The following is a 14,990-nucleotide window of genomic DNA, read 5'->3' on the forward strand; positions in this document are numbered from 1 at the left end:
ACTTTATTGTGCAAAGTTTAGCCCATAAAGTAATCCATAAATAGAATCCCTCCCCTTCTTAGTCATAGGCAACTCCAAAATAAAGTCTATAGAAATGTCAGTCCAAGTTCTTTTAATAATAGCACGCAAAAGTGTTCCCAAAGTTCTATTGACAACTTCAGTTTGTCCTTCCGTTTGAGGATGACAAGTAGTAGATTACAACTTTATTGTGCAAAGTTTAGCCCATAAAGTAATCCATAAATAGAATCCCTCCCCTTCTTAGTCATAGGCAACTCCAAAATAAAGTCTATAGAAATGTCAGTCCAAGTTCTTTTAAGAATAGCACGCAAAAGTGTTCCCAAAGTTCTATTTACAACTTCAGTTTGTCCATCCGTTTGAGGATGACAAGTAGTAGAAAACAACAATTTTGTGCCAAGTTTAGCCCATAAAGTAATCCAAAAATAGAATCCCTCCCCTTCTTAGTCCTAGGCAACCCCAAAATAGTCCATAGAAATGTCAGTCCAAGTTCTTTTTAAGAATAGCACGCAAAAGTGTTCCCAAAGTTCTATTGACAACTTCAGTTTGTCCATCCGTTTGAGGATGACAAGTAGTAGATTACAACTTTATTGTGCAAAGTTTAGCCCATAAAGTAATCCATAAATAGAATCCCGCCCCTTCTTAGTCCTAGGCAACCCCAAAATAAAGTCCATAGAAATGTCAGTCCAAGTTCTTTTAAGAATAGCACGCAAAAGTGTTCCCAAAGTTCTATTGACAACTTCAGTTTGTCCATCCGTTTGAGGATGACAAGTAGTAGATTACAACTTTATTGTGCAAAGTTTAGCCATAAAGTAATCCATAAATAGAATCCCTCCTCTTCTTAGTCGTAGGAAACCCCAAAATAAAGTCCATAGAAATGTCAGTCCAAGTTCTTTTAAGAATAGCACGCCAAAGTGTTCCCAAAGTTCTATTGACAACTTCAGTTTGTCCATCCGTTTGAGGATGACAAGTAGTAGGTTACTACTTTATTGTGCAAAGTTTAGCCCATAAAGTAATCCATAAATAGAATCCCTCCCCTTCTTAGTCATAGGCAACTCCAAAATAAAGTCTATAGAAATGTCAGTCCAAGTTCTTTTAATAATAGCACGCAAAAGTGTTCCCAAAGTTCTATTTACAACTTCAGTTTGTCCATCCGTTTGAGGATGACAAGTAGTAGAAAACAACAATTTTGTGCCAAGTTTATCCCATAAAGTATTCCAAAAATAGAATCCCTCCCCTCTTAGTCCTAGGCTACCCCAAAATAAAGTCCATAGAAATGTCAATCCAAGTTCTATTAAGAATAGCACGCAAAAGTGTTCCCAAAGTTCTATTTACAACTTCAGTTTGTCCATCCGTTTGAGGATGACAAGTAGTAGATTACAACTTTATTGTGCAAAGTTTAGCCCATAAAATATTCCAAAAAAAGAATCCCTCCCCTTCTTAGTCCTAGGCTACCCCAAAATAAAGTCTATATAAATGTCAGTCCAAGTTCTTTTTAAGAATAGCACGCAAAAGTGTTCCCAAAGTTCTATTGACAACTTCAGTTTGTCCATCCGTTTGAGGATGACAAGTAGTAGATTACAACTTTATTGTGCAAAGTTTAGCCCATAAAGTAATACATAAATAGAATCCCTCCCCTTCTTAGTCATAGGCAACTCAAAAATAAAGTCTATAGAAATGTCAGTCCAAGTTCTTTTAAGAATAGCTCGCAAAAGTGTTCCCAAAGTTCTATTTACAACTTCAGTTTGTCCATCTGTTTGAGGATGACAAATAGTAGAAAACAACAATTTTGTGCCAAGTTTATCCCATAAAGTATTCCAAAAATAGAATCCCTCCCCTTCTTATTCCTAGGCTACCCCAAAATAAAGTCCATAGAAATGTCAGTCCAAGTTCTTTTTAAGAATAGCACGCAAAAGTGTTCCCAAAGTTCTATTGACAACTTCAGTTTGTCCATCCGTTTGAGGATGACAAGTAGTAGATTACAACTTTATTGTGCAAAGTTTAGCAATAAAGTAATCCATAAATAGAATCCCTCCCCTTCTTAGTCATAGGCAACTCCAAAATAAAGTCTATAGAAATGTCAGTCCAAGTTCTTTTAAGAATAGCACGCAAAAGTGTTCCCAAAGTTCTATTTACAACTTCAGTTTTTCCATCCGTTTGAGGATGACAAGTAGTAGAAAACAACAATTTTGTGCCAAGTTTTTCCCATAAAATATTCCAAAAATAGAATCCCTCCTCTTCTTAGTCCTAGGCTACCCCAAAATAAAGTCTATAGAAATGTCAATCCAAGTTCTTTTACGAATAGCACGCAAAAGTGTTCCCAAAGTTTTATTTACAACTTCAGTTTGTCCATCCGTTTGAGGATGACAAGTAGTAGATTACAACTTTATTGTGCCAAGTTTAGCCCATAAAGTATTCCAAAAAAAGAATCCCTCCCCTTCTTAGTCCTAGGCTACCCCAAAATAAAGTCTATATAAATGTCAGTCCAAGTTCTTTTTAAGAATAGCACGCAAAAGAGTTCCCAAAATTCTATTGACAACTTCAGTTTGTCCATCCGTTTGAAGATGACAAGTAGTAGATTACAACTTTATTGTGCAAAGTTTAGCCCATAAAGTAATACATAAATAGAATCCCTTCCCTTCTTAGTCCTAGGCAACCACAAAATAAAGTCCATAGAAATGTCAGTCCAAGTTCTTTTTAAGAATAGCACGCAAAAGTGTTCCCAAAGTTCTATTGACAACTTCAGTTTGTCCATCCGTTTGAGGATGACAAGTAGTAGATTACAACTTTATTGTGCAAAGTTTAGCCCAGAAAGTAATCCATAAATAGAATCCCTCCCCTTCTTAGTCCTAGGCAACCCCAAAATAAAGTCCATAGAAATGTCAGTCCAAGTTCTTTTAAGAATAGCACGCCAAAGTGTTCCCAAAGTTCTATTTACAACTTCAGTTTGTCCATCCGTTTGAGGATGACAAGTAGTAGAAAACAACAATTTTGTGCCAAGTTTTTCCCATAAAGTATTCCAAAAATAGAATCCCTCCCCTTCTTAGTCCTAGGCTACCCCAAAATAAAGTCCATAGAAATGTCAATCCAAGTTCTTTTAAGAATAGCACGCAAAAGTGTTCCCAAAGTTCTATTTACAACTTGAGTTTGTCCATCCTTTTGAGGATGACAAGTAGTAGATTACAACTTTATTGTGCCAAGTTTAGCCCATAAAGTATTCCAAAAAAAGAATCCCTCCCCTTCTTAGTCCTAGGCTACCCCAAAATAAAGTCTATATAAATGTCAGTCCAAGTTCTTTTTAAGAATAGCACGCAAAAGTGTTCCCAAAGTTCTATTGACAACTTCAGTTTGTCCATCCGTTTGAAGATGACAAGTAGTATATTACAACTTTATTGTGCAAAGTTTAGCCCATAAAGTAATACATAAATAGAATCCCTCCCCTTCTTAGTCCTAGGTAACCACAAAATAAAGTCCATAGAAATGTCAGTCCAAGTTCTTTTTAAGAATAGCACGCAAAAGTGTTCCCAAAGTTCTATTGACAACTTCAGTTTGTCCATCCGTTTGAGGATGACAAGTAGTAGATTACAACTTTATTGTGCAAAATTTAGCCCATAAAGTAATCCATAAATAGAATCCCTCCCCTTCTTAGTCATAGGCAACTCCAAAATAAAGTCTATAGAAATGTCAGTCCAAGTTCTTTTAAGAATAGCACGCAAAAGTGTTCCCAAAGTTCTATTTACAACTTCAGTTTGTCCATCCGTTTGAGGATGACAAGTAGTAGAAAACAACAATTTTGTGCCAAGTTTAGCCCATAAAGTAATCCAAAAATAGAATCCCTCCCCTTCTTAGTCCTAGGCAACCCCAAAATAGTCCATAGAAATGTCAGTCCAAGTTCTTTTTAAGAATAGCACGCAAAAGTGTTCCCAAAGTTCTATTGACAACTTCAGTTTGTCCATCCGTTTGAGGATGACAAGTAGTAGATTACAACTTTATTGTGCAAAGTTTAGCCCAGAAAGTAATCCATAAATAGAATCCCTCCCCTTCTTAGTCCTAGGCAACCCCAAAATAAAGTCCATAGAAATGTCAGTCCAAGTTCTTTTAAGAATAGCACGCCAAAGTGTTCCCAAAGTTCTATTTACAACTTCAGTTTGTCCATCCGTTTGAGGATGACAAGTAGTAGAAAACAACAATTTTGTGCCAAGTTTTTCCCATAAAGTATTCCAAAAATAGAATCCCTCCCCTTCTTAGTCCTAGGCTACCCCAAAATAAAGTCCATAGAAATGTCAATCCAAGTTCTTTTAAGAATAGCACGCAAAAGTGTTCCCAAAGTTCTATTTACAACTTGAGTTTGTCCATCCTTTTGAGGATGACAAGTAGTAGATTACAACTTTATTGTGCCAAGTTTAGCCCATAAAGTATTCCAAAAAAAGAATCCCTCCCCTTCTTAGTCCTAGGCTACCCCAAAATAAAGTCTATATAAATGTCAGTCCAAGTTCTTTTTAAGAATAGCACGCAAAAGTGTTCCCAAAGTTCTATTGACAACTTCAGTTTGTCCATCCGTTTGAAGATGACAAGTAGTATATTACAACTTTATTGTGCAAAGTTTAGCCCATAAAGTAATACATAAATAGAATCCCTCCCCTTCTTAGTCCTAGGTAACCACAAAATAAAGTCCATAGAAATGTCAGTCCAAGTTCTTTTTAAGAATAGCACGCAAAAGTGTTCCCAAAGTTCTATTGACAACTTCAGTTTGTCCATCCGTTTGAGGATGACAAGTAGTAGATTACAACTTTATTGTGCAAAATTTAGCCCATAAAGTAATCCATAAATAGAATCCCTCCCCTTCTTAGTCATAGGCAACTCCAAAATAAAGTCTATAGAAATGTCAGTCCAAGTTCTTTTAAGAATAGCACGCAAAAGTGTTCCCAAAGTTCTATTTACAACTTCAGTTTGTCCATCCGTTTGAGGATGACAAGTAGTAGAAAACAACAATTTTGTGCCAAGTTTAGCCCATAAAGTAATCCAAAAATAGAATCCCTCCCCTTCTTAGTCCTAGGCAACCCCAAAATAGTCCATAGAAATGTCAGTCCAAGTTCTTTTTAAGAATAGCACGCAAAAGTGTTCCCAAAGTTCTATTGACAACTTCAGTTTGTCCATCCGTTTGAGGATGACAAGTAGTAGATTACAACTTTATTGTGCAAAGTTTAGCCCATAAAGTAATCCAAAATAGAATGCCTCCCCTTCTTAGTCCTAGGCAACTCCAAAATAAAGTCTATAGAAATGTCAGTCCAAGTTCTTTTTAAGAATAGCACGCAAAAGTGTTCCCAAAGTTCTATTGACAACTTCAGTTTGTCCATCCGTTTGAGGATGACAAGTAGTAGATTACAACTTTATTGTGCAAAGTTTAGCCCATAAAGTAATCCATAAATAGAATCCCTCCCCTTCTTAGTCCTAGGCAACCCCAAAATAAAATCCATAGAAATGTCAGTCCAAGTTCTTTTAAGAATAGCACGCCAAAGTGTTCCCAAAATTCTATTTACAACTTCAGTTTGTCCATCCGTTTGAGGATGACAAGTAGTAGAAAACAACAATTTTGTGCCAAGTTTTTCCCATAAAGTATTCCAAAAATAGAATCCCTCCCCTTCTTAGTCCTAGGCTACCCCAAAATAAAGTCCATAGAAATGTCAATCCAAGTTCTTTTAAGAATAGCACGCAAAAGTGTTCCCAAAGTTCTATTTACAACTTCAGTTTGTCCATCCTTTTGAGGATGACAAGTAGTAGATTACAACTTTATTGTGCCAAGTTTAGCCCATAAAGTATTCCAAAAAAGAATCCCTCCCCTTCTTAGTCCTAGGCTACCCCAAAATAAAGTCTATATAAATGTCAGTCCAAGTTCTTTTTAAGAATAGCACGCAAAAATGTTCCCAAAGTTCTATTGACAACTTCAGTTTGTCCATCCGTTTGAAGATGACAAGTAGTATATTACAACTTTATTGTGCAAAGTTTAGCCCATAAAGTAATACATAAATAGAATCCCTCCCCTTCTTAGTCCTAGGTAACCACAAAATAAAGTCCATAGAAATGTCAGTCCAAGTTCTTTTTAAGAATAGCACGCAAAAGTGTTCCCAAAGTTCTATTGACAACTTCAGTTTGTCCATCCGTTTGAGGATGACAAGTAGTAGATTACAACTTTATTGTGCAAAGTTTAGCCCATAAAGTAATCCATAAATAGAATCCCTCCCCTTCTTAGTCATAGGCAACTCCAAAATAAAGTCTATAGAAATGTCAGTCCAAGTTCTTTTAAGAATAGCACGCAAAAGTGTTCTCAAAGTTCTATTTACAACTTCAGTTTGTCCATCCGTTTGAGGATGACAAGTAGTAGAAAACAACAATTTTGTGCCAAGTTTAGCCCATAAAGTAATCCAAAAATAGAATCCCTCACCTTCTTAGTCCTAGGCAACCCCAAAATAGTCCATAGAAATGTCAGTCCAAGTTCTTTTTAAGAATAGCACGCAAAAGTGTTCCCAAAGTTCTATTGACAACTTCAGTTTGTCCATCCGTTTGAGGATGACAAGTAGTAGATTACAACTTTATTGTGCAAAGTTTAGCCCATAAAGTAATCCAAAATAGAATGCCTCCCCTTCTTAGTCCTAGGCAACTCCAAAATAAAGTCTATAGAAATGTCAGTCCAAGTTCTTTTTAAGAATAGCACGCAAAAGTGTTCCCAAAGTTCTATTGACAACTTCAGTTTGTCCATCCGTTTGAGGATGACAAGTAGTAGATTACAACTTTATTGTGCAAAGTTTAGCCCATAAAGTAATCCATAAATAGAATCCCGCCCCTTCTTAGTCCTAGGCAACCCCAAAATAAAGTCCATAGAAATGTCAGTCCAAGTTCTTTTTAAGAATAGCACGCAAAAGTGTTCCCAAAGTTCTATTGACAACTTCAGTTTGTCCATCCGTTTGAGGATGACAAGTAGTAGATTACAACTTTATTGTGCAAAGTTTAGCCCATAAAGTAATCCATAAATAGAATCCCTCCTCTTCTTAGTCGTAGGCAACCCCAAAATAAAGTCCATAGAAATGTCAGTCCAAGTTCTTTTAAGAATAGCACGCCAAAGTGTTCCCAAAGTTCTATTGACAACTTCAGTTTGTCCATTCGTTTGAGGATGACAAGTAGTAGGTTACTACTTTATTGTGCAAAGTTTAGCCCATAAAGTAATCCATAAATAGAATCCCTCCCCTTCTTAGTCATAGGCAACTCCAAAATAAAGTCTATAGAAATGTCAGTCCAAGTTCTTTTAATAATAGCACGCAAAAGTGTTCCCAAAGTTCTATTTACAACTTCAGTTTGTCCATCCGTTTGAGGATGACAAGTAGTAGAAAACAACAATTTTGTGCCAAGCTTATACCATTAAGTATTCCAAAAATAGAATCCCTCCCCTCTTAGTCCTAGGCTACCCCAAAATAAAGTCCATAGAAATGTCAATCCTAGTTCTATTAAGAATAGCACGCAAAAGTGTTCCCAAAGTTCTATTTACAACTTCAGTTTGTCCATCCGTTTGAGGATGACAAGTAGTAGATTACAACTTTATTGTGCAAAGTTTAGCCCATAAAATATTCCAAAAAAAGAATCCCTCCCCTTCTTAGTCCTAGGCTACCCCAAAATAAAATCTATATAAATGTCAGTCCAAGTTCTTTTTAAGAATAGCACGCAAAAGTGTTCCCAAAGTTCTATTGACAACTTCAGTTTGTCCATCCGTTTGAGGATGACAAGTAGTAGATTACAACTTTATTGTGCAAAGTTTAGCCCATAAAGTAATACATAAATAGAATCCCTCCCCTTCTTAGTCATAGGCAACTCAAAAATAAAGTCTATAGAAATGTCACTCCAAGTTCTTTTAAGAATAGCACGCAAAATTGTTCCCAAAGTTCTATTTACAACTTCAGTTTGTCCATCCGTTTGACGATGACAAATAGTAGAAAACAACAATTTTGTGCCAAGTTTATCCCATAAAGTATTCCAAAAATAGAATCCCTCCCCTTCTTATTCCTAGGCTACCCCAAAATAAAGTCCATAGAAATGTCAGTCCAAGTTCTTTTTAAGAATAGCACGCAAAAGTGTTCCCAAAGTTCTATTTACAACTTCAGTTTGTCCATCCGTTTGAGGATGACAAGTAGTAGATTACTACTTTATTGTGCAAAGTTTAGCCCATAAAGTAATCCATAAATAGAATCCCTCCCCTTCTTAGTCATAGGCAACTCCAAAATAAAGTCTATAGAAATTTCAGTCCAAGTTCTTTTAAGAATAGCACGCAAAAGTGTTCCCAAAGTTCTATTTACAACTTCAGTTTGTCCATCCGTTTGAGGATGACAAGTAGTAGAAAACAACAATTTTGTGCCAAGTTTAGCCCATAAAGTAATCCAAAAATAGAATCTCTCCCCTTCTTAGTCCTAGGCAACCCCAAAATAGTCCATAGAAATGTCAGTCCAAGTTCTTTTTAAGAATAGCACGCAAAAGTGTTCCCAAAGTTCTATTGACAACTTCAGTTTGTCCATCCGTTTGAGGATGACAAGTAGTAGATTACAACTTTATTGTGCAAAGTTTAGCCCATAAAGTAATCCAAAATAGAATGCCTCCCCTTCTTAGTCCTAGGCAACTCCAAAATAAAGTCTATAGAAATGTCAGTCCAAGTTCTTTTTAAGAATAGCACGCAAAAGTGTTCTTAAAGTTCTATTGACAACTTCAGTTTGTCCATCCGTTTGAGGATGACAAGTAGTAGATTACAACTTTATTGTGCAAAGTTTAGCCCATAAAGTAATCCATAAATAGAATCCCTCCCCTTCTTAGTCCTAGGCAACCCCAAAATAAAGTCCATAGAAATGTCAGTCCAAGTTCTTTTTAAGAATAGTACGCAAAAGTGTTCCCAAAGTTCTATTGACAACTTCAGTTTGTCCATCCGTTTGAGGATGACAAGTAGTAGATTACAACTTTATTGTGCAAAGTTTAGCCCATAAAGTAATCCATAAATAGAATCCCTCCCCTTCTTAGTCGTAGGCAACCTGATATGAATCTTGACACGAATAAATAGCAAACACGATTAAAAATAAATCGCACCCTCTATTCAATTACGATATTAAGATTCGTGTGTGTTTCCCGATCTTTTGAATCAAGTATTGTGTGATATTCACCTCTAAACTAGCAAGAGTTTAGCAACAAATAAACACGAAGATAAACAATCGAAAACTATACGAACCTTCGAAGAACTTGGCCTACGACAATCCGCACAAGCAACGACCGACAAACGCCACAAAGTTAAAAACTTTGATAAGTTTGATTTGATTTGACAAATCTTGGCTTTGAAAAGTTGAGAGAAAATTCTCAAAAAGTTTTGATAACTCAAAATATTATGTGTATTGTGTGTAATTTTTCGTCCAACATAGCCAATATATCAAAAGATACCATGCAATCTTGTGTCCCAAAATAATAAAACTCTAGAAAAGGAAACAAATCCGCGCAGAAAACGCTAGGCACGGACCCTGATATGAATCTTGACACGAATAAATAGCAAAACGATTAAAAATAAATTGCACCCTCTATTCAATTACGATATTAAGATTCGTGTGTTTTTCCCGATCTTTTGAATCAAGTAATATGTGATATTCACCTCTAAACTAGCAAGAGTTTAGCAACAAATAAACACGAAGATAAACAATCGAAAACTATACGAACCTTCGAAGAACTTTGCCTACGACAATCCGCACAAGCAACGATCGACAAACGCCACAAAGTTAAAAACTTTGATAAGTTTGATTTGATTTGACAAAGCTTGGCTTTGAAAAGTTGAGAGAAAATTCTCAAAAGTTTGATAAACTCAAAATATTATGTGTATTGTCTCAAAAATTCGTCCAACATAGTCAATATATCAAAAGATACCATGCAATCTAGTGTCCAAAAATAATAAAACTCTAGAAAAGGAAACAAATCCGCGCAGAAAACGCTAGGCACGGACCCCGTGCAGACCTCCGTGTCTGGGTCCGTGTACATACTGTACTAATCTTCAATCTGGATCAAAGGACACGGACCCCGTGCTCACCTCCGTGTACGGGTCCGTGTAGGCACTGTATTCGCCAACTTCAAAGGGCAAGGACCCCGTGCCTGGGTCCGTCTCCAGGTCCGTGTAGGCACTGGATTTGCTCATCCTAGCTTGGAAAGGACACGGACCCCGTGTGCAGGTCCGTGTACACGTCCGTGTGGCCTCGGGTTTCTCCAGCAATGCTTGAATGACATTCCGTTGGCCTCCAAACGTACTCCCATGCATCACGACCTCTTCCGGCTTGCTCATGACTCCTTGTAGCGCCTCCTTGAATCTCTTTAGTCGACCCCTCGTGATTGGTCCCTCCGGCAACTGCAAAGGATCCCATGCTTTCCTTGGGACGTCCACGTTCGCATCATCCTCCCCTTCTTGAAAAGGATTTGTCCTCAAATCTTGCTCGTCACCTACATCAAACAACGACAAGTCACTAACATTAAAAGTAGAGCTAACATTATACTCACCCGGCAAGTCGAGTTTGTAGGCATTGTCATTGATCCTCTCAAGAACTTGGAATGGCCCATCGCCCCTAGGTAATAGCTTTGAGCGTCGCTTCTCCGGAAACCTCTCCTTCCTCAAGTGTAGCCACACCCAATCACCCTTCTCGAATACCACCTTCTTTTTCCCCTTGTTAGCTTGCTTGGCATATTGCTCATTCTTCTTCTCAATGTTGGCTTTGGCCTTTTCATGCAACCCCCTAACAAATTCAGCCTTCCTTTTGCCATCCATGTTCAACCTTTCACTCACAGGTAAAGACATCAAATCCAACGGAGTCAAAGGATTAAAACCGTATACAATTTCGAATGGTGAATAGTTAGTAGTAGAATGCACACAACGATTATAAGCAAACTCAACAAATGGCAAGCAATTCTCCCAATTCTTTAAGTTCTTCTTGAGAATAGCACGTAATAAAGTTCCTAACGTCCTATTAACTACCTCAGTTTGACCATCAGTCTGAGGATGACAGGTCGTAGAAAACAGTAATTTAGTGCCAAGTTTAGCCCACAGCGTTTTCCAGAAATAACTTAGGAATTTAACATCACGGTCCGACACAATTGTCCTAGGCATGCCATGCAGCCTAACGACTTCTCTAAAGAATAGGTCCGCAATGTTAGATGCATCATCCGTCTTGTGACAAGCAATAAAGTGTGCCATTTTTGAAAATCTATCCACAACAACAAATATAGAGTCCCTCCCCTTCTTTGTCCTAGGTAACCCCAAAACAAAGTCCATAGAGATATCAACCCAAGGTTCACTAGGGATGGGAAGTGGTGTATATAATCCATGTGGTAGTGTCCTAGACTTAGCTTGTCTACAAGTTACGCACCTCTCACAAATACGCTCAACATCACGTTTCATGTGTGGCCAATAAAAATGTTCATGCAATGCACTTAAAGTTTTAGCCACCCCAAAGTGTCCCATTAGGCCACCCCCATGTGCCTCCCTAACAAGTAATTCACGAATCGATGACTTGGGAATGCACAATCTATCCTCTCTAAACAAGAAACCTTTATGCAAGTAGAATTTATCATGTGGACCATGCATACAAGTTTCAAACACTTCCTTAAAATCATCATCTAGCACATACAACTCTTTAACAAGTTCAAACCCCAATATTTTAGATTCCAAAGTCGAGAAAAGTACATACCTCCGTGATAGTGCATCGGCCACTACATTTTCCTTACCTTGCTTATACTTGATCATGTAGGGGAATGTCTCTATGAAGGCCACCCACTTAGCATGCCGCTTGTTCAGCTTTTGTTGCCCCTTGAGGTGCTTTAGAGACTCATGATCCGTATGAATCACAAACTCTTTAGGCCTCAAGTAGTGATGCCACGTCTCAAGAGTCCTCACAAGTGCATAGAACTCCTTGTCATACGTGGGATAGTTCAGCGCTGCCCCATTGAGCTTCTCACTAAAGTACGCCACCGGCCTTCCTCCTTGCATCAACACGCCACCAATACCTACACCTGAAGCATCACATTCAATTTCAAAAGTATTAGCAAAATCAGGTAACACAAGTAAAGGAGCATTAATTAATTTTTGCTTGATAATATTAAAGGACTTCTCTTGCTCCTCGCCCCAACAGAATGGAACGTTCTTCTTGATGACCGCCGTCATCGGTGCCGCCAATGTGCTAAAATCCTTTACAAACCTCCTATAGAAGCTTGCAAGACCATGAAAGCTTCGAACTTGACCAACATTAGTAGGCGTTGGCCAATCTCGAATGGCACTTACCTTGTCTTCATCAACTTGTATACCTTGTGAACTCACAACGAAACCAAGAAACACAAGTTTGTTTGTACAAAAATCACACTTCTTTAAGTTAGCATACAAATTTTCAGCCCTTAATGTGATTAGCACAAGTTTCAAGTGTTTAACATGCTCTTCAAGATTCTTGCTATACACTAGGATATCATCAAAGTAAACCACAACAAATTTACCTATATGTGCACGCAAGACATGATTCATCAACCTCATAAAGGTGCTAGGTGCATTAGTTAAACCAAAAGGCATAACCATCCACTCATACAACCCATATTTAGTTTTGAAAGCAGTTTTCCACTCATCACCTTCTCTCATCCTAATTTGGTGATACCCACTCCTCAAATCAATCTTACTAAAAATGCAAGACCCATGCAATTCATCTAACATATCATCTAGTCTAGGTATGGGATGCCTATACTTAATGGTTATGTTATTGATTGCCCTACAGTCCACACACATACGCCATGAGCCATCTTTCTTAGGGACTAGCAAAACAGGCACCGCACAAGGTGACATGGACTCACGCACATAAACTTTATCTAATAACTCACTTACCTGCCTTTGTAGTTCCTTAGTCTCCTCCGGATTGCTCCTATAAGCTGGACGGTTCGGCAAGGCACTCCCGGGCACCAAATCAATTTGGTGCTCAATTCCCCTCAATGGTGGTAAGCCTTGAGGTAGCTCCTCCGGAAATACATCGTCAAATTCCTGCAATAGTGAAACAACAATGCTCGGAAGGGATCCGGCTATATCACTTGTGTTAAAGAGGATCTCCTTGTAAAGAATTAACACAAGTGGCTCATGTGTGTGCAACAAGTGTTTTACCTCACCTTTTTGGGCCATATAAGAGTTCTTTTTGGCCTCTTTCCTCTCTTTTTCTTTTCCCTCATTTTCTTTCCTCTCTTTTTTTGTTTTTGTGGCTATCTCACTCTTTTGATCACTCTTTTTTTCAGCCACTTCATTTTTGTTTTCAAAGGCCATCTCACTTTTTAGTTCACTCTTTTTTTCGGCATCATCTCTCTTTTTCTTTTTCAAGTGGTCCTCCAATACTTGCTTTGGGGACAATGGAAGTAAGACAACAGTTTCTTTTTTCAAGACAAACGAGTACTTATTTTTGAACCCATCGTGAGTCACTCGCCTATCAAATTGCCACGGCCTACCCAACAAGATATGACAAGCATGCATGGGCACCATGTCACACAAAACCTCATCTTTGTACTTCCCAATTGAGAATGACACTAGAACTTGCCTATTAACCCTCACTTCCGCACAATCGTTCAACCATTGAAGCCTATATGGTTGAGGATGTTTTATTGTAGGCAATCCCAATTTTTTCAACCATCTCAACACTAGCCACATTGGTGCAACTACCCCCATCTATGATTACATTGCACACCTTACCATTCACAAAACATCTAGTGTGGAACAAGTTCTCTCTTTGGTTAACTTCCTCGTCTTTGACTTGGGCACTCATGATTCGCCTAGTCACTAGCGCTTCTCCTACAACCGCCCCATATCCCTCATCGGGATCCTCCAACTCCGGCATATCATCATCACTACCCTCGCCATCCCCCTCACTTTGAGACTCATACTCACCATAATCATTTAAGAACATGACCCTCTTATTGGGACACTCACTAGCAATATGGCCCATCCCTTGACACCTAAAACATCTAACATCTCTAGAGCGATTAGAAGGAGTTTCAGATTTACCTTGGACTCCTTGCTTAGGCGTTTCTTGTTTGGTCTCAAATTTGGGCTTGGCCACCACTTTGTTCTCCTCACGCTTCCCCACATTTGGCCTCCAAGAAGATGATGCACCTCCGGTTTGATTGGTGCGGCCAACTCCTCGCCTCTTGAGTTGTTGCTCCACCTTTATGGCCATTTGCACCATCTCGTCTAGTTCTAAGTAGTGCCGAAGCTCCACTTGATCTTGGATCTCCCTGTTCAAACCACAAAGAAAACGAGCCATAGTTGCTTCATTATCCTCCTCAATATTTGCCCTAATCATGAGTACTTCCATCTCCTTATAGTAGTCCTCAACACTCTTCAACCCTTGCCTCAAAGTTTGTAACCTCTTAAACATCTCCCTATAGTAATGGTTAGGCACAAACCTCTTCCTCATTACACTCTTCATCTCATCCCAAGATTCAATAGGTCTCTCATTATACTTTCTTTTAGTGGTCACTAATTGATCCCACCAAATGAGAGCATAGTCTAAGAATTCAACCACCGCCAACCTCACCTTCTTTTGTTCGGAGTAGTGGTGACATGCAAATACGAACTCTACCCTCTTTTCCCATTCTAGGTACGCCTCCGGGTCAGATTTCCCATGGAATGAAGGGATTTTCATCTTAATACTACCCATGTGACCATCTTCCCTAGTCTCCTCATATCTACCCCTCATAGCTTCCCTTCTTCCTCTACCAAATCCTCTATCTCTCCCATTCCTACCCCAATTCTCATTTTGACTCTCATCGCCTCCTCCTAGATCATACTCCTCATCATCTCTACCCAAATCTCTAGGCTTAGGTTTACCCCCACTAACACTAACCTCAAGTTTACCCAACCTCTCATGCAACGACTCCATTTGGGTCGTCATCGCTCTACTAAA

General features: G+C 38.5%; 1 protein-coding gene across 1 annotated transcript; it reads right to left on the bottom strand.

The window, feature by feature from the left end:
- Positions 1 to 9,932: 9,932 nt before the first annotated feature.
- Positions 9,933 to 14,941, bottom strand: LOC140819117 (uncharacterized). The gene is made up of 7 exons (XM_073179128.1): positions 13,703 to 14,941; positions 13,388 to 13,668; positions 12,932 to 13,237; positions 11,283 to 12,853; positions 10,573 to 10,922; positions 10,274 to 10,515; positions 9,933 to 9,959 (listed from the first exon to the last, which is right to left on the bottom strand). Exons 1-7 carry the CDS (start codon positions 14,781 to 14,783, stop codon positions 9,933 to 9,935), a joined length of 3,858 nt encoding a protein of 1,285 aa, XP_073035229.1. The 5' UTR covers positions 14,784 to 14,941.
- Between the last annotated feature and the right edge of the window lie 49 nt (positions 14,942 to 14,990).

This window comes from Primulina eburnea, chromosome 18 (assembly GCF_022965805.1).
Source record: "Primulina eburnea isolate SZY01 chromosome 18, ASM2296580v1, whole genome shotgun sequence".
NCBI classification, from domain to species: domain Eukaryota; kingdom Viridiplantae; phylum Streptophyta; class Magnoliopsida; order Lamiales; family Gesneriaceae; genus Primulina; species Primulina eburnea.